Raw genomic sequence first — 26,356 nt, 5'->3', positions numbered from 1 at the left:
GGTGTCTAAACCTTCCTTATTCATCTGTGTGTCCCCCAGGAGTGTCCAGGGGGGTCAATAACCGGTCAATAACTGATGTTTGTTGACTACACAGAACTGACAGCGGCACCATCAAGAGAACATGTGCTTTGAGCTGCTTTTCCAAGAGTGGAAATGGATTTGCTTTGATCCATTCATGTGACCGGGGGCATACTTTGTGAGGGTTAGCAAGGTAATACATGACCACTGAGTTTTTCAGGCAGAACAAGAGGCCTTGTCCTCCTTAGTCAGCCCCCTACTTACTTAACCAAACTGAATTAGGGCCCAAATGAGTTCAAGAACTATTCAAGGAAGCTTAAAAGAGTATGAAGGAAGAAAAAGCAGAAGAAAAGAGCTTCAACTAACTGGTTTGCCCCCAGAAACCCAGACTGGACTTTTAGAGAAGTTATAAGGAGAATGGCCTGTTTCATCCAGTTCGACTTTGCTGTGTCTGCTGCCCTTTGTTCTCTTTCTCCTTCTTCCCTAAATTGCCAGCCACCCCCAGTCTCCTCCTGCTCCCTAAAAAGCATTAGAGCATTTGAACCGTGGACTCTTCTGTCTCCTGGTACACTCAATATCAAAGCAGACAGGGGATTCTGTTTCATGGGCTTTGAAGTCAGGCTTTTTTCTTTTAGAGTAGCTATGTCCAAGGGGTGGGTGGAGTGGGAGAGAAACATCACAGGTCAAAATTTGGTTCCAAATCTGCGGAAATGGCTGGGGACTGAAAAAAAGGACTTCTTCAGTGTTCTGCTGCTTGAAATAAAGGCCTTGTTTGGGGTGGACTTTACCTATGAGTTCTTCTCTCAATTTCTTTCTCTTTTAAAGGACCCAGTCTCACTTTGCAGATTGTAAACCCTTAATCTAGTGACCTGAGCGTGCCTTCCTAGGGCCTGTGTAGTTGGTGGCCTTGCACTCAGAGACAAGATTTGGGGTAAGGCTCAAACATACTCAAATCTTTAAGCAGAACATGTAGTTTGGGAAATGGAGTTTTTCTAACATTTGGATGATTTCAGTAGGCAGTGAACAAAACCTTAACTCATGCTGAAGAGACTGCTGAGACTCAGGCTTGAGGAACACCCTGGAAACCCAACCCAGCATTATAAACTTTTTCTCTTTTTAATAAACCAACACCAGTTCTTTCCAAAAGAATAGACCATTGTAAAATCTAGAAGCAAAATAAAAATAAAAGGAAAAGAAACAGCCTTGGAAGCTGATGTCATTACTCTTAAAGCAAATTTGGGGGAGAAGCTGCAATCAACCGAGCTTTCAGACTTGAAGCTACATAAGTAAAGAAGGAAAGACCAGGTTTCACCTCAGTTCGGTATTATCAAATACTGAACCCAGAGGAACTGTTCTTTATATCCTTTCTGATTGTTATATACTCTTAAGCTCAGGTTAGGAAATGATAAGTTCAGGTCTTAGCTATTTTTGTTTAGTCTGAATTGAGTTTTGTTGAAGGCCCCTTGAAACCATTCAAATGTAAAGAACGCTTAGTTTCCCAGCCTACACATTATGCTTGAAGGTTTAGGTCTTGAGCCTTACCCCAAATCTTACCTCTAAAAGGAAACTGCTTGGAGAATTGGGAGGAAGTAAGTTCATCTTACTAATGACATGGTAAAAGAAGTCCTACCGAGAAAACTACAGCCATGCCATCCTAGAATTAATCTTTACATCATTTTAGCTTAACGGTGAGAAAGCTGAGGCCTTGCTCATTTGCAGCCTCCTGCTCGAATCACCTTAGTGCAGTATTTCACAGCCTTACATGCTTCCAAGGTACAGCTCCCTTGAGAGCCTTTTTCTGTTTCCCTTCCTTCAGCCTTCTCAGGCTGGGCTGATGCATTCCTGGGCACCACCTCTAATCTCTGAAATCCCTACTGTATCCACAGTGCAGGAACCAACCGGGTTACCTCTGAGTCCATTGTGGCTTCCCCTGTGTGCCTCACATAGTAGACATTCAGTATATTCCAGGGTGGAGGGTGAGGTGGGGGAATTGCTGTATGACAGGTTCTTTTTAAAAGGAATCTTTGGAGATAATTTTGTGTGTTTAATAACCTGTTTCATGGTTTTGTGAATCTGGGATTTTCACAGATAAGTGTTGTTCCTGTTCTCAATGTATTGAGATTTGTATGGATTTATCTTTGTTCTCTAGATTAATTGGAACATTATTGAAGCTTATTTAAAAGTTTAGGAAATTAGCATTATGGTCAAAAACAACTTGGATCAGAGTATGTCCTTTAGTTGGTGTTCTTCTCGAAGATGTCCTCAGCTGGGTCCACAGCCTTTCCTCCCTCACCCCCATCCCATTAGTTGATTTGAGTCCGTTTATTTCACATTCGCATGCCAAATTTTAACAGGAAACAAACAGCCCTTGGGTATGTTTTCTGGATACTTGGTTCTGTATTTTTCCTGACCTCCTTTCCCCTCCCCCCACTTAGTTTGAACCGGTACTTGGGAGACTTGTTTACTGGGTTGGAGAGTGAGAGGCTTGGCTTGGGGTGATGCGGATGTAGTGCCCTCTGGTGGAATTTTGTGAGAATTGCAAATTTCTCCACATAACCTTAGAAGTGTTTGGGAAGTCTTAGCTGGCCTTCAAGGCTTCTTTGTTATGTCTCAAATACTATATAGTAAATTAATAACATTCAAGTTTATTATCTACACTGGATATTTAAGAGATAATATGTTGGGGATATCAACTGATTACTTGGTTTGTTTATCATTATAAAATTTGACCTCAAGTGACTAGAAACGGGCCACCGGCAGCATCTGTGCTTTTTCATCATCTCCCATCAGTGTGTATGAGAGGTAAAGAGAAAAGGAGTTCCCCCACAAAAGGTAATTGAAAAGAGTCTAGGAACCAAGAGTTAAGCAGAAATAGCAAGGATCAGAAAACTTGGTCACAAACAATTCTTATTCTCAGCTCTCACTCGGATCTGAGCCCAGACATTTGAGGCCTAACTAGAGGTTGAGAGCCTGCCAGACTTTCACTCCCAGGGGAGACTTGGGGGTGGTCATGGACAGAAAGTGACATACGTACTCTTTGGGGGGGTCTATAGAGTATTTGTATTATGCCTCTTGCTCCAGCTGGGCTTTCTGGCTGACTTTCTTCCTTTATTTCCTTTCAACAGTTTATCTGACTGTGAAGGGTCTTAGTTGCAGCATGCGGGATCTTCATTGCCTCATGCAGATCTTTCATTGCTGGCACCACAGGCTCTTTAGTTGCGGCATGCGGGCTCTCTAGTTGTGGCACACAGGCTGTGGAGCACACGGGCTTCAGCATGCAGGCTTAGTTGCTCCAAGGCATGTAGGATCTTAGTTCCTCAAATAGGGATCAAACCTGTGTCCCCTGCATTGCAAAGCATATTGTTTACCACTGGGCCACCAGGCAAGTCCCTCAACAATTTCATTTTGAGGGTCACTCCCTTTTCCATTGCCATGGGCAAAGTCCTCGTGGCCCAGAGGACACAGTCACTGGCTTCAGTCAGACACACCTGCACTTGAATTCCTGTTTTGCCTTGTACCAATTACAAGACTTGGGCAACTCAACCTGCTGAGTCTCAGCTTTCTAGAGGTTCCTTATAGAAACACATGGGAGGATTAAAAAAATAATAACAGAGTAAACATTTCAGAAACAGCTTAGTGGATTTCCTTATCCCAAGAATGAGGAAGAAAGTGGGCCCATTGCTAAGGAGGTGACTCAGGCTTTAGGATGGTTGGTGTGTTCCAGAGGTTCCCAGAACCTTGGGTCTGTCCAGCAACACATTTTGAAGGAACAGGAATGTGGAAATTCTGGAAGCAAATAAGCCTTTATTAAGCATCACCTATGGTACATATTTGGTGCATACATAGGAAGTTATGTAACTTGGCTATGACAAAGTCCTTACCTCTTAGGAGATTACACTCAAGGTGGTGAGGAAAAACCTACCCAGGGAAAATGATTGCAGAAACAGAGCAAAGCAAAGTGTCAGCCGTGTGAGCAAATTAACAAGGCAGGTGTAACGTAAGTGCTTAGGAGTTCCAGAACAAGGGAGTCAGTAGGAATTTTTGGAGAAGGCCTCCTTGGAGGTGCTCAGTGGGATTGGGATGAAGGTGGCTTTTTTGCTGGGTACCAAAGAACATGGCAAAGATGTGATTGTGGAATGGCTTTCTGTGAGATGCAAGACAGTGAAATTTGCCACAACCCAAGGGGGACAGGATCTAGTAAATTATATGCACCATGGTAGTGATGGTGACTGGAATACGAGTACTAAAGGAGGAAGTTGGAGACAGATTGAACATTTGAATTCTATAAAAATTTTAAGCCTGCAAATTTGAAATGTCACCATAGCAAAGCGTTAATAAAGTTTTACTTTATTAATTTGAATTTGAAATGAAGCCAGTCATTACAAAGTGTTGAGGTTGGGGGTGGGGGAGAGTAGAGTTGGCAAAAGTGTCATTTCAACCAATATAAATTATAAATTCTGTGTATCTTACTTCCACATGGTGGTGCCACTTTGCTAAGCATGTAGAAGTACCCACTTTCTTTGTCAGGATGAGACTTGAATGATTCTAGTTTTGAGCTGTGAGAAATCAATATTCCATCAGGTAAAAGGCAGGCAGTCACTTGTGCCTGGAGAAACATCTGGTGGTGAATAACAGACTCTCCTCTCACCCCTTCATAGCCCCCCCTTCTATTGCATTCTCTCCCCCTATGACTCTCCTTGCACTCTCCTTGCACACTTCCTCTTACTCCCATCCTCAACCCCATCAATCTTATCAGTTTCCCCTTCTCGTCTCCTCAATGATTAGATGTTCAGGGACAGGAGGTGCGCTGGCAGATGGAGACCAGTGGCTTTCCTTCATGGCCACTATGTCTTCACCAGGGACCAAAGGGCACAGTGCATGTCTGGGAGAACCCACAAGGGGGTAGATGGGGTTGACGGTGAGCCAGGCGTTCCAGGCCCTGTCTCAGGGTGAACTCTTTGAAAGCAGAGCCTGGTCATCTTTCTCTGAGTGCTCCACTTCCTGTAGCAATTGGTAGAGGGGTCTCCTGGAGTATATGTAACCTGGAGCTTCTCTGGACCCCGTCAGCTTCCAGCTAGGATGGTAGCAACGATGCCAAAAGGAAGACATTCCATAGATTCCCAGCAGGCACAAAGCATTGATCATCACATGCCAGCAGAAGAAGGTGGTAACAAACATGATGTCACTAATGTTATCATCCTCCCACGGGTAGCCAGAGACTGGTTTGTACAGAATGAAGCCCGCCTGTACCAGCCAGGAACCCATCATCTGAAACAGAAAGGTCTCGATCACAGCGAGTTGAAACGTGTCTGGAGCCCACAGCTTGGCGGTGAACACCAGCATCAGCAGCAACACCACCAAGATGAGCAGAGAGTGAACATGCATCTCCACCCCCACGGAGTCCTGGACATGCGACACCAACAGCAGCAGGAGCACATAAAAGGTCAGCACCAAGATCCCTTTCTCTAGGGGCACACAGCGTTGGGGCAGCAAGTTTTTGCTCATGATGTCTATACAGCCGTTGAGGGTGAGGAGGATGAACATGGTGAGGTGCTGCCACTGTTTGGCATACATGAATCTTGGTGGCAGGTCCCTGTTCATCAGCGTCAATCCTCTCTCAACACAGCTGATCTCATACGCCATCAAGCCAAAGCCGGCCAGCATCTTCAGCAAACCTCTGTGGGACATTTTCCACAGCCTGGCCCATCTCCCCTTATTCTTGGGAGGCAAAGAAGGATCCGGGAAAGAGTCGCTGAATATCACAGCTTTGGAGACCACTACCGCTCGATACAGTCCATATGCGAGTAGGAACAACCCTGGATACACGTGACCGATAAAGGTTCCCATTGAGTCACAAATCGATCTAATGAAAGTGAGAAGAGTAAAACACAGGCACGTCCTTCTAGGGCCACCTCAAGGTCTGGACTTTGGATAGAGTTGCCTTCCACCAACTTTTATCGTTTTGCCCCACCCACTGCTCCCCCACAGAGAGGAAATGCCTCTTGAAACAAGCCTACCGCTTTAGTGGCATAAAGCCTCATTGTTCCATTCCATTCTAGAACACTGGGAACTAACTGGCTTCTGCCAAAGAAGAAAGCTGGTGAATGTGCCTTTAGGGGGCCCCCTCTAGGGCCCTTGGGGTGCTTCTCGTTATACTTGTCCCTTTCTCCCATGGCTTCCTCCCCCTGGGACTGCCTACCCAGCACTCAGAGGAGAGAGGAGGATGGAATGGGATTAGGGGTTGCCATGGTCTCGAGAGGAAGCCTGAGCACTTACAAATCCTTGGGTGTCCTTCGGCACCCCTCAGACATAACTCTGGCCCAATCACAGGGTTTTCTTTCTGGACACATATATTTAAAAACATTTGGATACATGATCATATTTCGCACCTATCTGGGTTTTCTATTGATCTTTTATAGACTTGCTCTGAGGATCACCAAGAAAGCTCGCTTCCTCTCCACCCCTTATCTCTTTACATTCCCACATTTATCTCCCCACATCAGCATCTCTAATAGCCAGTAAATGGATCTGAAAAGCTACCTTTTTATACTGATTTTAGGGACTGGAGGATTTTGTGCTATGTCAACCTGACTAAGCCTGAGCCATGTTTCCCAGAGTTACCTTTCCTATATGGTTTGAGATTGAGTTGACTGCAAGAGAAGTTTACATAAGAATCTGAAGATGAAAGTAAAGCAGCAACCTAATAAACTCTGAAGGTGTAGGGTACCAGGTGCCCCTACAGCTCACACATTCAGTTATTGGTCTGCTCACCTTGGTATGGGCAGCCAGGCCTATCGCTCCCTCAGCTTCTCTTTGTGTAAAGGACACAAGCTTCTGCAAGCCACCTGCCACTGAACTGTGAGGTGACAAGAGGAAGACAAGCTATAGCCTGTCTTCACAGGCTGCGATTTGTCCTTGCTCTTTCCCAGGGTTTTTTTTGGTAATATACTTCTTCCTGACTATTGCCACACAGGGATGAAAGGACTGCCAGCCCACCACACAGAAGAGAGCCAAAAGCCTTCCATAGACTTCTTCACTCCAAATGTGTAAAGTCTAATGTCCTTGAGAAATTCATATTCCCATGATCCATCTCTAACTGATACAAGGAATTAAGGTGTAATCCCTAAAGTGCTGGTTCTGTCAAGAGGAGTGACTCCAGTGAGCTGATGTTGGCCATTTGGATTTTAACATGGATTAGCCCATCAGTTTCATTTATCTATGACTCCTCTAGTGTCTAATGCATCTCAGAAGACAGAGTCCTAGGTATTGGGTAACAGCCAGCTGAGTATAAGGAAGAGAGAATGATGAAGAACAAAGTACAGGGAATGTGACGCCTACGATGGCTTTGGGTTTATTGTAGGAGGTACAAGCAATAGGAGTTTCTCTGGGGGTGATAATTATGCTGAGGGAAGAGGAAGTTCACCCCTCAACATGAACAGTACTGACCTCACAGTCTGCATAACCATCCTTCTTTAAGGTACAAACAATGCTGTGGGGCAGAAAGGCAGCACCTGGATGCTGACAGTGCCCCTAGTGAAGAGGAGGAGAATTTACATGCAGCTCACAGCACTGTCTCTGAGACCTCACTCCTACCCAACTATCTGTACATTCTCAAGTCTAATCAATACCAGAAAAAAAGTTAAATCTTTCTGCCCTTGAGGATGACAGCAATTCAGATTTCTTCTTGCTATTGAGAGATTTGGTGGGGCTAGGGATTTGAGTGTGAAAGTAAATTAGGAAGAGCTTAATTCAGCTTTCTGAGGGAGTTTGGTCTTTTAAATTTTTAACATTAGGTATTTTTTATTCAATGTGTAGTCATTGTAGAAAAATGAGGTAATATACATTCACAAAAAGCACTACAAGTCATCTGTAATTCCATAATCTGGAAGTGACAACTGTTTTCTTTGAGATATGGAAACACCGTTCTAAGAAGGCAGCATGAAGAAGTGAAAAATGCATAAACTGGAAGTCAGAAATCTGAGTTCTCCTTTGACTTGCTGCCTGTCATACCTTTCACCTGAAAAGAAAAATTGTGTTGAACTTAACCTTCTATTAAAGTGAAAATAAATGCCATGAATATTGTTGCACAGAAGGGAGAATATTTATCTCCTGTCTCCGTTTCCCTGTTGGTGAATTATCAAAACCCTGTGAGAGCACCATAGGGCTCAATGATCAGAGGAAGGAGATTCAAGGGGAAAATCTGAGTGACACTTCTGAAGCAAGTCAGGAGGCAAGAACCCCAGGGATTGTCTTGGGTTTTGGGATTTGATCTGGGAGAAGCACAAGATGTATTGCTCTTCTGCATATCAGCAGGGATGGGACAGGAAGTACGTGGTCTGTAGGCCTCAAGGGGAGCCACATTTGCTCATTTTTACTGTTGCTTCTACTACTTTGAGGCTGTGATCCTAGTGAGTTGGGAGCAGCAGAGCTTCCTCCAGCTCCATCACTCTCCTTGACAGTTGTTCCTGGCAACTGTGAGCCAGAGGCCAGAGGAGGAGAGAAAACAGCAGCACTGACCCAATAGCAATGTGAGGTTGAAAGTGGCACATATGAGGACAAGAAGCCCCACTTCAGGTCCCGTCCGGGTTGCTCAGGCACCAAATCTCCATGTTGTTCATTACAACATGAACATCCTGATCAAGACTTTGAAGATAAGAATCGCCCACCCCAAACCAGACACTGCCAATGAGTAGCCGAGAAGGAAGCCAAAGGCAGTGAATGATTAGCAGAGCTGGCAGACAGTTCCAGGATCTGTGGACACTGAGTGTCTGAAGAGAGTTTCATGAGGAAAACTCAGGTTGACCACAGGAACCCATAGAAGTCCTTCTCAGCCTGGTTGCTCCATGGTGAGACTTCCCTTAGATCTGCGCCCCCCAGCCACCACCCCATGTAATTGAAGGCCCCTAGGCACAGCCACTGCCATTTGTCTGGCATGAAATACCAGAATGAGCCAGAATGCCTTCAGAAATTCAGTAAATATGAATTTACTAACTGCTGTGGATTCTACTGAGTACAGCAGGCATATAAAAAAGTATATGATGTTAGTTATCCTCAAAGGGCTTACCATTTGAAGGCACACATCTCTACACACACACACACATACTCTCAAACAAAACGTTAGGGAAGTATTTAGACTACCTTGGTTCTATAATAATCAAATGTCACATAGGTAGTTTTAAATTTTCTAAATCATTTGATAAAATTCAACACATTGATGATAAACTCTTACCAAAGTGGGTACAGAAGGGAACATATCTCAACATAATATAAGGTATTTATGACAAACCCACAGCTTACATATTACTCAACAGTGAAAAGCTAAAAGCTTTTCTGCTAAAATCTAGAACAAAATACAGATGCCCACTCTCACCACTTCTATTTAACATATTGTTGGAGGTCCTAGTCACAGTAATCAGGTAAGAAAAAGAAAAGTTACGCAAAGTAGAAGGGAATAGGTAAAATTGTCACTATATGCAGATGACATGATACTATAAATAGAAAACCATAAAGACTCCAAAATTACTAGAACTGATAAATGAATTCAGCAAGGTAACAGCATAGGATAAAGATTAACATGCAGAAATCTGTTGCATTTCTTTGCACTAACAATGAGATATCAGAAAGGGAGAGTAAAAAAAAAATATCCCTTTTAAAATCACATCAAAAAAACTTAGGAATAAACCTGACCAAGGAGGTGAAAGACCTATATGCTGAGAAATATAAAACATTGATAAAGGAAACTGCTGCTGCTGCTGCTAAGTCGCTTCAGTCGTGTCCAACTCTGTGTGACCCCATAGACGGCAGCCCACTATCCCTGGGATTCTCCAGGCAAGAATACTGGAATGGGTTGCCATTTCCTTCTCCAATGCATGAAAGTGAAAAGTGAAAGTGAAATTGCTCAGTCTTGCCCGACTTAGCGGCCCCATGGACTGCAGCCTACCAGGTTCCTCCATCCATGGGATTTTCCAGGCAAGAGTACTGGAGTGGGTTGCCGTTGCCTTCTCCAAAGGAAACTGAAGATGATACAAAAAAATGGAAAAATGTCCCATGCTCTTGGAAGAATTCATATTGTTAAAATGGCCATACTATGTAAATAATCTACATATTTAATGTGATCTTTATCAAATTACCCATGACATTTTTCACAGAACTAGAACAAATAATCCTAAAATTTATATCAAACCACAAAAGACCCAGAATTACCAAAGAAATCCTGAGGAAAAAGAACAAAGCTGGAGGCATAACCCTCCCAGACTTCAGACAAGACTACAAAGCTACAATAACCAAAACACTGTGGTCTTGGCAGAAAAACAGACGTATGGGTTAATGGACAAGATAGATGGCCCAAAACACCCATGATCAATTAACCTTCCACAAAGGAAGCAATAATATACAATGGAGAAAAGACAGTCTCTTAGCAAGTTGGGAAAGTCTGGACAACTGCATGTAAATCTATGAAGTTAGAACACTCCCTCACACCATACACAAAAATAAAATGGCTTAAAGACTCAAATATAAGACACGACACAATAAAACTCCTAGAAGAGAACATAGGCCAAATATTATTAGTAATGTTTTCTTAGGTCTCCCACGGCAATAGAAATAAAACCAAAAATAAACAAATGAGACCTAATTAAACTTAAAAGCTTTTGCATAGCAAAGGAAACCATAAACAAAGCAAAAAGACAACCTATGGACTAGGGGAAAATATTTGCAAATAATGTGACCAACAAGGGCTTAGTTTTTCAGAATATACAAACATCTCATACAAGTCAGTAACAAAAGAATTAAACAGTCTAATTTTTTTTTTAAAAAAGGGCATTTCTCCAAAAGAAGACATACAAATAACCAGTAGGCATATGAAAAGATGCTCAATATCACTAATTATTAGAGGAATGCAATCAGAATTACAAGATTCCATCTCACACCAATCAGAATGACCATTATTAAAAAGTCTACAATTAACAAATGCTGGAGAGGGTGTGGAGAAAAGGCAACCCTCCTACACTGTTGGTGTAAATTTGTGCAGCTGGAGTACAGAGGCTCTTTTAAAAGCTAAAAATAGAGTTGCCATATGATCCAGCAACCCCACTCCTGGGCATGTATTTGGAGAGAGCTATAATTTGAAAGCATACTTGTAACCAAATGTTCATAGCAGCACTATTTACAATAGTCAAGACATGGAAGCCACTTAAATGTCCATTGACAGATGAATGGATAAAGAAGATGTGATATATACATACAATGGAATACTGCTCAGCCATAAAGAAGAATTATTGCCATTTGCAGCAACATGGATTTAACTCAAGACTATCATACTAAGTGAAGTAAGTTGGTAAAACAAATACCATATGATACCCTTTATAAATGGAATCTGAAATGTGATAAAAATGAACTTATTTACAAAGCAGAAACAGACTCAGAGACATGGAAAACAAACTTATGGCTACCAAAGGGGAGAAGGGGTGGAAGAGGGATAAATTAGGAGTTTGGGATTAGCAGATACACACTGCCATATATAAAACAGATAAACAACAAATTCCCACATAACTCCTGGAACTAGATTCAATATCCTGTAATACACCATAATGGGAAAGAACATGAAAAAGGACATACATATTATGTAACACATATAATGCATATACATTATATGATATATATATAACTGAAGCACTTTACTATACACCAGAAACTGACACAACTTTGTAAATCAACTATACTTCCATAAAAAATTTAGAAGTAAAAAAATCTTCTAACAGCAACATTAAAAAGATGAAATTAGTTTTAATAAGATATATTTAACTCAATATGTCCACAATATCATTTCAACATGTAATATAAAAGTTATAAAAATTATTTTTAATAAATGAAGTATTTGATTCCATATCTCATACTAAGTGTACAAACTTGTGTTATATTTTACACATAACAGCACAATTCATTTCAGACAAGCCGTGTTACATGCTCAATAGCTACACGTGGTTGGTGCCCACCATATTGTATTATGTAGATTCAGACAGTATAGAATGACAAGTTGAGAACAGTTCCTGGTGGGGGTAGAAGTTTGTTCAGAAACAGTATCTAGACAGCTACACTATAAACTCAATGGTTGTAGGATTTTAGTATGGTGCTGAACATCTTCTGGTTTACTTTCTGTTTGCAAGGGGCACTATCATTATCATCAGCATCAAAAAATGACTACAACTCACCTTGCTGCTAGGCAGAAACCCACCGCAGGAGGAGAGCAAGCCAGAGGTGGGGCCTTGAGCAAAACCACACCGGGAGTGGGTCTGTGGAAATCAGAATAAGGTCAGAGCCCATCTGTTTATGTGCCAGATTTTCATCTTAATTTCGAATAAGCATTACTAAGCCTTGGGGTTTGTCACTAACTTACCAAAACAAAGCCATGAGAGATGGAAACAACATTCTTATTTCTTAGTTTGAAAGGACATATTTGGTTTATTTATCCTGGCACACCAATTCATAATTCTCCTCTTTGAAATTTCCTATAATAGGAGCTTTATACCTCATTGCATAACCATGGCTTAGGTTTCACAGTTGGTATAATAGATTTCTGGAACTCTCTTGCTTTTTCCATGATCCAGCAGATGTTGGCAATTTGATCTCTGGTTCTTCTGCCTTTTCTAAAACCAGCTTGAACATCAGGAAGTTCACAGTTCACATATTGCTGAAGCCTGGTTGAAGAATTTTGAGCATTACTTTACTAGCATGTGAGATGAGTGCAATTGTGTGGTAGTTTGAGCATTCTTTGTCATTGCCTTTCTTTGGGATTGGGATGAAAACTGACCTTTTCCAGTCCTGCGGCCACTGCTGAGTTTTCCAAATTTGCTGGCATATTGAGTGCAGCACTTTCACAGCATCATCTTTTAGGATTTGAAAGAGCTCAACTGGAATTCCATCACCTCCACTAGCTTTGTTCGTAGTGATGCTTTCTAAGGCCCACTTGACTTCACATTCCAGGATGTCTGGCTCTAGGTCAGTGATCACACCATCATGATTATCTGGGTCATGAACATCATTTTTGTACAATTCTTCTGTGTATTCTTGCCATCTCTTCTTAATATCTTCTGCTTCTGTTAGGTCCATACCATTTCTGTCCTTTATCGAGCTCATCTTTGCATGAAATGTTCCCTTGGTATCTCTAATTTTCTTGAAGAGATCTCTAGTCTTTCTCATTCTGTTGTTTTCCTCTATTTCTTTGCATTGATCGCTGAGGAAGGCTTTCTTATCTCTTCTTGCTATTCTTTGGACTCTGCATTCAGATGCTTATATCTTTCCTTTTCTCCTTTGCTTTTCGCTTCTCTTCTTTTCACAGCTATTTGTAAGGCCTCCCCAGACAATTTGTGTGCAGGTCAGGAAGCAACAGTTAGAACTGAACATGGAACAACAGACTAGTTCCAAATAGGAAAAGGAGTACATCAAGGCTGTAACTTATTTGACTTTTATGCAGAGTACATCATGAGAAACGCTGGACTGGAAGAAGCACAAGCTGGAATCAACATTGCCGGGGGAAATATCAATAACCTCAGATATGCAGATGACACCACCCTTATGGCAGAAAGTGAAGAGGAACTAAAAAGCCTCTTGATGAAAGTGAAAGTGGAGAGTGAAAAAGGTGGCTTAAAGCTCAACATTCAGAAAATGAAGATCATGGCATCCGGTCCCATCACTTCATGGGAAATAGATGGGGAAACAGTGGAAACAGTGTCAGACTTCATTTTTTTGGGCTCCAAAATCACTGCAGATGGTGACTGCAGCCATGAAATTAAAAGACACTTACTCCTTGGAAGGAAAGTTATGACCAACCTAGATAGCATATTCAAAAGCAGAAACATTACTTTGCCAACAAAGTTTCGTCTAGTCAAGGCTATGGTTTTTCCAGTAGTCATGTATGGATGTGAGAGTTGGACTGTGAAGAAGGCTGAGTGCCAAAGAATTGATGGTTTTGAACTGTGGTGTTGGAGAAGACTCTTGAGAGTCCCTTGGACTGTCAGGAGATCCAACCAGTCCATTCTGAAGGAGATCAGCCCTGGGATTTCTTTGGAAGGAATGATGCTAAAGCTGAAACTCCAGTACTTTGGCCACCTCACGTGAAGAGTTGACTCATTGGAAAAGACTCTGATGCTGGGAGGGATTGAGGGCAGGAGGAGAAGAGGACGACAGAGGATGAGATGGCTGGATGGCATCACTGACTCAATGGATGTGAGTCTGGGTGAACTCCGGGAGTTGGTGATGGACAGGGAGGCCTGGCGTGCTGCGATTCATGGGGTCGCAAAGAGTCAGACACGACTGAGCAACTGAACTGAACTGAACTGAACTGAACTGAACTGCACTGATAATAGATTTCAGGGTGATCACATTTCAACAGCTGCTTTTTTTTTCTGAAAACTTTTGGCAAGGTGGGACCACGTACTCACGTTATCTCTGTTATACCTATTTCTTCCTTTACGGCTATGGTATTAACTCTCACCCATGGCTGAGGACAGAACTCAAGGACCCTGAGTCTGTTCCTCCATAGATCAATCCTTTTCCACCCCAGAATATGCATCCCCAAATTAAGAGTTAACCTTTGTGCTGTCTTGTGAAGGATTCTTAATTCTGCAATTTGGGAACCCCACTGTAAACTTCAAAATTCCCTGTGAGAGATGCATCTGTCTCACCACTGAATATTCTTGTTCTCCTCCCACAATATAGGGTGTTGCTGGGGAAGTTGCCACCCAGCCAGGGACCATGTTATTCAACAGTTCTGTGACTGAGTCTGGGCCAGTGGGATGTGTATGAAATTGATATACACCGCTTCAAGACATGGCCCATAGAAACTTCTCTCCTATTTTTCATCCTTTCTTTTTCCATATCTGCTGGCTGAATACAGAAGATTGTGAGGCACTAGAGAAGGACAGAGTCACAAGATAGGAAGAGTCTGACTTCTGAGAGGCTAGGTGAAAGGCTGCCTGTGCTACTGTGTGCTTAGTCACTCAGTCGTGTCTGACTCTTTGTGACCCCATGGACGGTAACCCGCCAGGGTCCTCTGTCCATGGGGTTCTCCAGGCAGGAATCCTGAAGTGGGTTGTATTTCCTTCCAGGGGATCTTTCCAACCCAGGACTCGAACCCAGGTCTCTTATCTCCTGCATTGGCAGATGGGTTCTTTACCTCTAATGCCATCTGAGAAGTTGATCTACTAACTAGAAATGCTGGCATTTAGTTTTATGAGTGTGGGAGAAATAACCTTCTGTAGTGGTAAGCTGATGTGATTTAAGGGTTTATCTGTTTTAAATCAATTAATCTACATTGTCTACCAAGCCTCCAACAGGCCCACTGGGAGTTGATATAAATGTATCTCTTGGCCATCAACTTTGATGTGCAGACTACCTGAAGGGTGAAGTTGGTTGCTCCCACCCAACTCCCTCCTGGCCTTCAGTATCCCGAAGTCTAGAATTCTCATGTACCCTGTCCATGCCACAGTTTCTGAGGCCAGGAAAGTGAATTCTCAAAGTTGCCTTGGAACTATGGATAGAGAGCACAAGAACTTGATGGTCCCAAAGCTTCTCATTCTCATTATGACCTTTGCTTCATTTTGGACACAATCTTCCAATAATAGGGCCACACATCTTAATGAAGTACAGTGTTTCTCATCATTGACCAGTGTTGGATAAACCTTCACCCCAAGGACTTCCCTGGTGGTCCAATGACTGAGACTCTGTGCTGCCAATGCAGGGGGCCTGGATTCAAGGTCAGGGAACTAGGGGCTTCCCCAGTGGTGCTAGTGGTAAAGGACCCCCCTGCCAATGCAGGAGATGTAAGAGACCTAGGTTCAATCCCTGGGTCAGGAAGATCCCCTGGAGGAGGGCATAGCAACCCACTCCAGTAGTCATACCTGGAGAATCCCATGGACAGAGGAGCCTTGTGGGCTTAGAGTCGCCAAGAGTCAGACATGATTGAAGTGGCTTAACATGCATGTATGCAGGAAACTAGGTCCCACAATTAAGAGTTTGTTTGTTGCATACTACAATGAAGATCGAAGATCCCCAGTGCCAACCCAGCACAGGCAAATAAATAAATATTTTTAAAACAAACAAGCAAAAACCCACTTTACCTGAAACTAATGCTACCAGTAATTAGTTTTTTATTGCTGTGCCACAAATTAGCATATAATTAGGAGTTTAACCAACATGAATTTATTATCTCACATTTTCCATGGGTCAGGAATCTAATATGGGTTAGTTGAGTCCTTTGCTCAAAATCTCATCAAGCTGAAATTAAGGTGTTAGCTGGCTCAGGATCCTCTTGCAAGCTCACTGGCTGTTGGCAGAATTCAGCTCCTTGCTGTTCTATCTTGCTGGCTATAAGTGACTAAAGGTTTGCCCACACTTCCTTGCCATGTGACCCTCATTGGAAGTTCACAGCTTGCTTTTGTCCAGGCCAACAGGAGTGTATCTCCTTGATGATTCACCTTGTAATGACCTCACCTGACTAAGTCAGACCTATTCAGGACACTCTTCCTTTTCAGTAACTTACAATTCAACTGATTAGTATCATGGAAGTGATATTCCATTATATCCTGTAGTCCCACTCACACTCAAGGGGAGGAGATTATACAGAACATGTATACCTGGGGCAGGAATCTTGGGAGCCATCTAGAATTCTGCTTAACACGCCATCCAATCCTACTTTTTGTTCATTATTATAAGTTGCAATATAATTGCATATCTTTGTGTCATTCTCATTATTATATTATTATATTGCTAATACCTTCATAGTAGTAGTAGTGTTAGTCACTCAATCGTGTCCAACCAGGGAATTTTCCCGACCCAGTGACTGAACTTGAGTCTCCTGCATTGCAGGCAGGTACTTTACCATCTGAGCCTTTTAGTACCTGGAATATAGCAACTCGTTTAGGATTTTTTCATTGAATTAATTAATCCTTTGGTCTTGATTGAATTTGGATGACCCGCTTAATGTGTTACCTGCAAGATTACAAAATTAATCTCCTGCATTGTATGTTTACTTTTGTGAAATTCATTTGTAAAAATGTTTCTCTTTTCATTGTTTCAAATATCTGGGAGTAAATTCTGTTTAAGGCTTTTGGCCTCCAGTGCAATTACTTCACTGGTGTTTCAGATAGAGTGCCAGCAGGAAATAGATGGCAACCCAAGCAGGGATAGTTCAAGGAAGGCTTTAATTTTTATTTTTTCTGAATTGTGTGGCCTGAGGGATCTTAGCTCCCTGAGTAGGGATGGAACCTGCACCCACTGCAGTGGAAGCACAGCCTCTTAACTAGTGGATCACCAGGAAAATCCCAAAGGAAGATTCAATAAAGGTACTTCTCTTATAGATGTGGATAGGGTATGTGAAGTGAAGTGAAAGTCGGATCAGTCATGTCTGACTCTTTGCGACCCCACGGACTGTAGCTCACTGGTTTCCTCTGTCCATGGAATTCCCCAGGCAAGAATACTGGAGTGGGTAGCCATTCCCTTCTCCAGGGGATCTTCCCAACCCAGGGATCAAATTCCTGTCTCTGGCATTGCAGGCAGATTCTTTACCATCTGAGCCACCAGGGAAGCCCAAAAAGGATAGCTGAGTAACCACTGGAGCTATTACAACCTCTCGGGCCCAAGGGACATGAAATGAGAGAAGTTCCTCGGTGTGTGCAAGGACAGCATCATGGGTTGAATGATGGCCTCCAAGAAGATATTTTCAAGTGTTAACCCCAGAACCTGTGAACGTGACCTTATTTGGCAAAGGGCTGTTTGCAGACATAATTAAAGATCTTGAGGTAAGATTATCCTAGATTTAGAGTGTGTTCTAAACCAATGACAGATGAGCTTATAAGAGAAAGGCAGAGGGAGGTTTGAAACACAGAGGCACACAGAGGAGCAACGTGAAGGTGGAGGCAGACAGTGGAGTGATGTATCTACAAGCTAAGGAACACCAAGGATTTCCAGCAGCCATCAGAAGTTAGGACAGAAGCATGGGACAGACGTTCTCTGAGAGCCTCCAGACAGGAGCAGTGCTGACTGCACCTTGATGTTGGACTTCTGGCAACCATAACTGTGAGAGCATAAGTTCATGTTGTTTTAAGCCACCAAGTGTGTGGTCACTTGTTATGGCAGCTTAGGAAACTAATACTGATTGTGTTGTGGTGGAGGGGTACGGCCACCCTGAAGTGACCCCAGAGGTAGAAGCTAGGAGAATAATACCCCAATCTCATTCTTATTTCCATCCTCCTACTGGGGCTAGTCATTGGCCAAAAGCCAGAGGATAAGTGAGCTCAGTGATGTGTAATACACAAAGCCAGTCTCCTGGGATAGGAAGCAGGATAGAGGAGAAAAATGAATTTGAAGGGGCAAATTAAAAGTATATGGCACACCTCTTTTTTCACTTTCATGCACTGGAGAAGGAAACGGCAGCCCACTCCAGTGTTCTTGCCTGGAGAATCCCAGGGACGGGGGAGCCTGGTGGGCTGTCGTCTCTGGGGTCACACAGAGTCGGACATGACTGAAGCGACTTAGCAGCAGCAGCAGACTAACCATAGATTCTGATTTGTCTGGAGTAGTTTGATTTTTACCTGTTGTTTCAGTGGAAAAATTAGTTTTGTATTTTTTCTCTCTCAAGCGTCCAAGGTTGAGTGATAAATTATATAGTCACACTAATTATAGGTTAAAATCCAATTGGTTCATTATTCAAATGGAGATAAAATCAGCTGTAGTGTATATATGTTAAGCAAGTCACACCTATCAATATGTTTTTTCTCTTGACTACCCTATGGTCCTAACCATTCTTGACAGCTGTAAGAACTTTTAAGACTTTCTGAAGTTAACAAGAATACATCTGTCTCCAAAACCTGCATCATATGCCCTGTATTTCTTGCATTTAACTTTTTTCACTTCATCTTGGAGATCTTTTTATGTCAGGACACAGGTCTCCCCTATTCCTTTTAACTTCTACGTTGTACCCCATAATTTATTTACCCATCCCTCTATTGGTCAACATTTATTATTTAAAGTTACCTATGGACACAGTGCTTCAGTACCTGTTCTTGTACATGCTTTTTGTGTAGATGTGTGAGTATTTCTAGAATATACACGGTATCAGAGTTCTTAGCTACAGACAACAAGAATCCATTCTGGCTAGTTTAAAGGAAAGGAATTCATTATAGAATCATTAGGAAGGCTGGAAAAAGACTCCAGGTTAAGTTTGAAGGACTAATGCCCAGAATTTCACTGTTAGACGGGCTTAACTTGTTGCTTCTGGCACTGACCTCAGAACTACAGGGCAAATCAGTTTGGTGATGGACAGAGGTTTCCATCTTTGCCAGTACTCTTGTTACTGAACAGAGACCTCATATGGATTCAGTTTCCTTACATTGCTCAATTCTGAGTTGAAGTATTATGTGGGTGTGTCTAATTGGTCATATACCTGGACCCTCAGTTCAGGTCGGTTCAGTCACTCAGTCGTGTCTGACTCTTTGTAACCCCATGGACTGCAGCACACCAGGCCTCCCTGTCTATCACCAACTCCCATAGTTTACTCAAACTCAAGTCCATTGAGTCGGTGATGCCATCCAACCATCTCATCCATTGTCATCCCCTTCGCCTCCCGCCTCAATCTTTCCCAGCATCAGGGTCTTTTCAAATGAGTCAACTCTTTGCATCAGGTGGCCAAAGCACTGGAGTTTCAGCTTCAACATCAGTCCTTCCAATGAACACTCAGGACTGATCTCCTTTAGGATTGATTGGTTGGATCTCCTTGCAGTCCAATGGACTCTCAAGAGTCTTCTCCAACACCACAGTTTAAAAGCATCAATTCTTTGGTGCTCAGCTTTCTTTATATGTGAGAGTCCAACTCTCACATCCATACATGACTACTGGAAAACCATAGCCTTGACTAGATGGACTTTTCTTGGCAATGTCTTTGCTTTTTAATATGCTGTGTAGGTTGGTCATAACTTTCCTTCCAAGAAGTAAGTGTCTTTTAATTCCATGGATGCAGTCATCATCTGCAGTGATTTTGGAGCTCAAAAAAGTAAAGTCTGCCACTGTTTCCCCATCTATTTGCCATGAAGCAATGGGACCAGATGCCGTGATCTTAGTTTTCTGAATTTTGAGTTTTAAGTTGAGTTTTAAGTCATCTTTTTCACTCTCCTCTTTCACTTTCATTAAGAGGCTCTTTAGTTCTTCACTTTCTGCCATAACAGTGGTGTCATCTGCATATCTGAAGTTATTGATACTTCTCCTGTCAATCTGGATTTCAGCTTGTGCTTCATCCAGCCCAGCATTTCTCATGATGTAGTCTGCATATAAGTTAAATAAGCAGGGTGACAATATACAGCCTTGACATACTCTTTTCCCTATTTGGAACCAGTCTGTTGTGCTTCTTGACCTGCATACAGATTTCTCAAGAGGCAGGTTAGGTGGTCTGGTATTCCCATCTCTTTCAGAATTTTCCACAGTTTATTGTAATACACACAGTCAAAGGCTTTGGCATAGTCAATAAAGCAGAAATAGATGTTTTTTCTGGAACTCTCTTGCTTTTTTGATGATCCAATGGATGTTGGCAATTTGATCTCTGGTTCCACTGGCTTTTCTAAAACCTGGACCCTAGCTGACTACAAAGGAGGTGAGGGGTTAAAAGCAGATATCTATTAGGAAGGCAGTCCTGAAAAAATGGAAATAATCAAAATGTTAGGAGGCTATTTCAAAGATGTTGTTAGGTTCACATGACAAATGTCCACTGCAGGTAGCAGGAAGTGGAATTGTTTGCTTGAAAGATCAATGCATTTTAAATTCTGGCACACCAAATGTCTGTCAAAGTGACTTTAAGAAAATGTGGACCAATTCATATTTCTACCTACATTATATGATAATTCCTTTTAGTTGTTGAGGCAAAACTGCCTCACCAGAGACATAGGACAAAGCACAATGTATCTGTAACAAAGGAGAGAAGAGCAAAACTCAGGCTATCTACTCTCCTCTCTCTTGCTCTTGTTGTTCAGTCACCCGGTTGTGTCCAACTCTTTGCAACCCCATGGACTGCAGCACACCAGGCCTCCCTGTCCCTCACCATCCCCTGAAGTTTGCCCAAGGTCATGTCCATTGCATCAGTGATGCCATCCAGCCAACTCATCCTCTGATGCCCTCTCCTTCTGCCCTCTTGCTTGAGTGATCTTCAAGTTTTTGGGATATATATATATATATAGCTAACTAACTTCTACCTACTTTTATCATCTCCTTCTGGTCACTGCTCCCTGACAGAATGGAAAGTTCTTGACGGGAGTCTATACTTTTAGTGAGCTGGTTCTCACTGTTCCATTCCACTCTAGTACACTGAGAACTAATTGACTTCTGCCAAAGGAGGAAGCTGAATATTTCCCAGTATGCACCTGTGAGAATATATGCTCCCATGAGGTCTGTTTGGGTCTTTGAGATGTTTCTGGTTGCGCTTGTCTTTCTCTCTCATGGCTTGCTTTCTTCTGCTACTGTCCAGTACTTAGAGGAGCAGTGGACAGGTACATGAACACAGAGACTATCCAGAAAAGCCCTGGGTTATACTAAAACATTTGCACATCATTTAAGATCCCTTACTTATCCTCTGATCATATTGAAAGCATAAAACTTTATAAACATTTGGGAGTGTGCTCACATTATACATATTGAGTATCTGTCCAGCCTCTTCATTTTTCTGTAAAAGACAGATTTACGGGACCACCAAAAAAGCCCTTCACTTGCCCCTAAATCTCCACCGGACAATAGATGAATAGAAAAACTACCTTTTGAGATTAATTTTGGATATGAGTTATTTCTTATTAACATGCAAATGTGTTGAGACAAGTAGATTCATTGAACAACTTATATTTAATATGAATTAGCTCATCAACCTTATTCTCATCTGCTGTGTGTCTTATACATATATAGGTAGAAAGAGTTCTAGGCACTAGGTGAATTCATCTGCATTTGTAGAATTGTGTTCGAGGTAAGAGTCTTCTTATAAGGGGGATAGTGAAGATCAAGGTACAGGGAATGTGAGGCATGCCCTGGGCACACCAAAGTTTCTAGGTTTGTTGTAAGAGGTACGTGGAATAGGAGTTTCTCTGGGAGGGGTAGGTGCTCTGAGAGGAGAAGTCCATCATTCAATGTGAATGATGGTGACATCAAACAGTCTTCTGCATAATCGATTCTCTCTCCTTACTGTGTAAGCAATGCTGTGCGCAGAGAGGCAGCACTCATATCCGATAGCACTCCTAGTGGAGAGGAAATTTTACACCCAGGTCACAGCACTGCCTGAGAGCCTTCAGTCTTATCTTTCAGCTTCTCCCTTTCCTGCATCTCTTTAATATCAGAGAATCCAATCTGTCCATGCTCTTGAGGATGAAGGTCATTTCTTAACTGAGGGAGAGTTAAGAAATTCACACACAAATCCCACTTTGAGTGTGATTTGAGTGTGAAATCACATAGAATTGTGTTCAAGGTAAGAGTCGTCTTGTAGGGGATAGTGAGTGTGAAAATGCTGCGGGAGAGTTTAAGATTGCTTTACGAAGTGCTTGCCTGCCTTGTTCCATTTTAACTTCAAACTGTTTTCTTTTTCTTATGCAAGTGTGGCATACATTGGCTAACAATTCACCACATTCATTTCCGTTTTCTTTGCTGATAAACTACATTTTCCACCTGTCTTAAAGGTGGATGCAGCCTTGCAGTTGGGCCAATGGAGTTTGAATGGAAATGACATATATTACTTTCTGGTCACATCCATAAAATCCTTTTTCACATACTCTTCCATGCTATTTTCCTTTCCTCTGGATTTATACAGAATATCACAGCTTATTTGAAAGTCTTATGGTGTTGAGGTTGGAGGAGCCACACGATGAAAGGAACAGGTTTCCTGGGATACTCCTTTTAGCAAGCCTGTACATTGTTCAGGAATACTCATTTTAGACTATATGTGGTCAAGGAATAAACCTTTTTTTGATTAAGAAATGGAAAATTTTCACATTGTTTGTTATAGCAGCTAGTTTACCTGAACTAATGCAAAACTTATATGTAGTCTTTATAGGAAAATTATAAAAAAATCAATAAGCAAAGATGAGAGAAAAAATAAGCAATTCCAAACCTAATGATAGCCACTGTTAATTTATATTTTACTATAGAATACTAGCTTTTAAGAAGGCAGTATGGTGAATTGGTGGGTGGGGGCGGAAATGACTGGAAGTAAATCAGGAATCCAGTCTTATTTTCCTCCTAAATACCAGAGCTTTAGTTTCTCTTTAGAAAAAGGAAAGACCTTTGTCCTCTGTGTTATTTAAGGAAGGGAGGAAGGATGCAGGGAAGGGAAGTGTAGGGATGGAAATGGAAGAGAAAAGGGAGGGAAAGAGAGAGAAAGAGGGAGGGAAACATGCAGTTGTAGCCTAGAAGGGAGTGATTTTGTCACCCCACAATTTTTCCTTTTTAGCTCATGATCAAAACACTCAGACAACTTCGAAGAGCTGAACTCTCAGGGCAGAGGGGGTACAGTGACATGCACGTGACACTGTGATGAGCGAAAAAGGGGGGAGAAATCTCCGGTACCCTCTTTGGTTCTTGCCTTTGCTCTAGGGAGTTGAGCTGCTCGGAGCAGAAGTGGCCTTCTGTGCAGCAAAGGCCATTGCTCCACCAAGTATTTATTAGCAAAGAGCCAGTGTACTTTTCTGAGTAGTCCCATTCTACCTAGTTGGGATGGCAGATGTCAAAAAAAACCTTTTTTAGATCACTCATAATGAGATCTCCAGCACATCAGAGCTGTAGGTCTAAGTGACATAGTGGACATTGAGGGACAAGCAGATACCACTCATCTCCTGACCACCATATTTATCTCCACCTCTTGGCCATTTCTGGAAACTGTGTCAGTGGCCAGAGGATGAGAGAGAACCAGTTACACTGACCCAGCAGCAATGTGAGGTTGAAAGTGGCACGTATGAGGACAAGGAGCCCCACTTCAGGTCCCGTCCAGGTTTCTCAGGCCCCCACCTTGGCCAGGCACCAAAGCTGCATGATGTTCATTAAAACACGAACATCCTGATCAAGACTTTGAAGATAGGAATCGCCCACCCCAAACCAGACAGGGCCCACGAGTAGCCAAGAAGGAAGTCAGAGGCAGTGAATGATTAGCAGAGCTGGCAGACAGCTCCAGGGTCTGTGGACACTGAGTACCTGGAAGAAGTTTCATGAGGAAAATTCAGGTTGACCACAGGAGCCCACAGAAGTCCTTCATGGTCTGGCTGTTCCATGGTGAGATTCAGCCTCAGACCTGCCTCCCCCAGCCCCCACCCCATGTTCTCAAGGGGCCCCAGGCACAGCCACTGCCATTTGTCTGGCATGAAATACCTGAATGAGCCACAATGCCTTCAGAAGTTCAGTAAATATGAATTTACTAAATCTTGACCTCAGAAAGCTTCCGATATAGTTAAAAATATAGTACACTCAGACATGCACAGGAAATACACAACTTATACATTACTTAGACAATGTTATGCTGAGTGATGCATAGAGTGCAGGTTAGAATAGTTCATTGACATGACAGGAGTGTTCCTGGGGAAAGGTCAAGGTTAGTCAGAGTCACTGGTCAGTAGTCTTAGAAAATTATCAGAAGCTCAGGGAAGGTTTTAGTGTCAAGTTCTTTCAAAAGTCTTTATACCAACTTTAGAAGAATTCTTCATTTTTTATCGTTGCAGGGCCAATATGGCTAAGAACCCAGTGCTGTACTGGCTGGGTCATAGAAGAGCAGGGCCAATTAAATGCCTGGCCTACCAGTCTCTGGGGGTTTCCCCAGGTGGCTCAGTGTAAAGAATCTACCTGCCAATACAGGAGACCCAGGTTTGATCCCCCAGATCAGGAACATCCTCTGGAGTAGGAAATGGCAACCTACTCCAGTATTCTTGCCTGGAAAAGAATCCATGGACAGAGGAGTATCCATGGACAGAGGAGCCTGGTGGGCTACAGTCCATGGGGCCACAAAGAGTTAGACATGACTGAGTGACTGAGCACCACCAGTCTCTAATGATAAGATTAGCTCACCTATGGGGGAAGGAATGGGACCCTGAGATTTGGGATGGGGGAAATAAGTGAAGCTGAGAAATTTGAACTCCCAAATTCCATAGGACCTCTCTTTCTGATGGAGGAAAGACCTATTCCCACCTGAGAGAAAAGGTCTTCCCCTGCACAGATAACTTCCAATGGCTATATCCAGGAGGGATCCGTCATCAATGGATGCCAGTCTTCGTAGGACCTACTCCCACCACTCTTATTACCTTTGTGTCCATAACAAGAGTAGATCCTAATACAGGCCAGACAAGAATGTACAAGACCTGGTCTGGGGTGAGAGAGGAAATCAAGACACCAAAAGAATCATAAAAGCTCACCAATCAGCCCTGGCCAGAGTGTGGGCAATGTGAACGTGGATGAATTCTAAAGGTGTTTGACATGTAAAGTGAAACTGAAGAAATGGGCCACATTTATCAATATGTGTTTACCTTCCTGAGATTCTAGGCTCAATATGTGCCTTGAGCATCTGGGAATGGTATAAATAGTTGGCCAGGTTGGCCAGTTGAAACCTGGGCCAATGGTGGCCTATAGTCAAGCTAAGTTGGTATATTGGAACTGCCCTGGCAAACTTTAAAGAAGTAGTGCCCAGTAGAACATTCTGTTAAGATGGGAATTTTCCATAATCTGTGCTGTCCAGTATGATAACTTCTAGCCACTTATGGCTATTGAGTACTTGAAATGTGGCCAGTACAACTAGGGAACTGAATTTTTAAAATTTTAAATTAATTTTTTATTTCTTTTTGGCTGTTCTGGGTCTTCGTTGCTGTGTGGGCTTTTGTCTAGTTGCGGTGATCTGGGGAGAAGGTAATGGCACCCCACTCTAGTACTCTTGCCTGGAAAATCCCATGGATGGAGGAGCCTGGTAGGCTGCAGTCCATGGAGTCTCTAAGAGTCGGATACCACTGAGCGACTTCACTTTCACTTTTCACTTTCATACATTGGAAAAGGAAATGGCAACCCACTCCAGTGTTCTTGCCTGGAGAATCCCAGGACAGGGGAGTCTGGTAGGCTACCGTCTATGGGGTCACACAGAGTCGGACACGACTGAGGTGACTTAGCAGCAGGGGCTACTCTCTAGTTGGCGTGCATGGGCTTCTCACTGTGGTGGTTTCCCTTGTTTTGGAGCACGGGCTCTAGGGCACATGGGCTTCCGTAGTTGTGGCACATGGGCTCAGTAGTTGCGGTTCCAGGCTCTAGAGTACAGGCTCAATGGTTGTGGCACCTGGGCTGAGTTGCTCTATGGCAT

At 42.7% G+C, this 26,356-nt stretch overlaps 2 protein-coding genes across 2 annotated transcripts in view; one reads left to right on the top strand and one right to left on the bottom strand.

Annotated features, from left to right (window-relative positions):
• RGSL1 (regulator of G protein signaling like 1) overlaps nucleotides 1-26,356 on the top strand; it is a gene marked incomplete at its 5' end in the record, with an annotated part of 123,924 nt that overhangs the window by 636 nt on the left and 96,932 nt on the right. The window lies entirely within an intron of this gene.
• TEDDM1 (transmembrane epididymal protein 1) lies at nucleotides 4,137-6,538 on the bottom strand. Its single transcript, XM_070384833.1, has one exon. It carries the CDS (start codon nucleotides 5,863-5,865, stop codon nucleotides 4,963-4,965), a length of 903 nt encoding a protein of 300 aa, XP_070240934.1. The 5' UTR covers nucleotides 5,866-6,538; the 3' UTR covers nucleotides 4,137-4,962.

Source organism: Bos mutus, chromosome 16, assembly GCF_027580195.1.
Source record: "Bos mutus isolate GX-2022 chromosome 16, NWIPB_WYAK_1.1, whole genome shotgun sequence".
Lineage (NCBI taxonomy): Eukaryota > Metazoa > Chordata > Mammalia > Artiodactyla > Bovidae > Bos > Bos mutus.
Note: the sequence above shows the minus strand (reverse complement) of the source record. Positions and strands in the feature narration are given on the sequence as shown.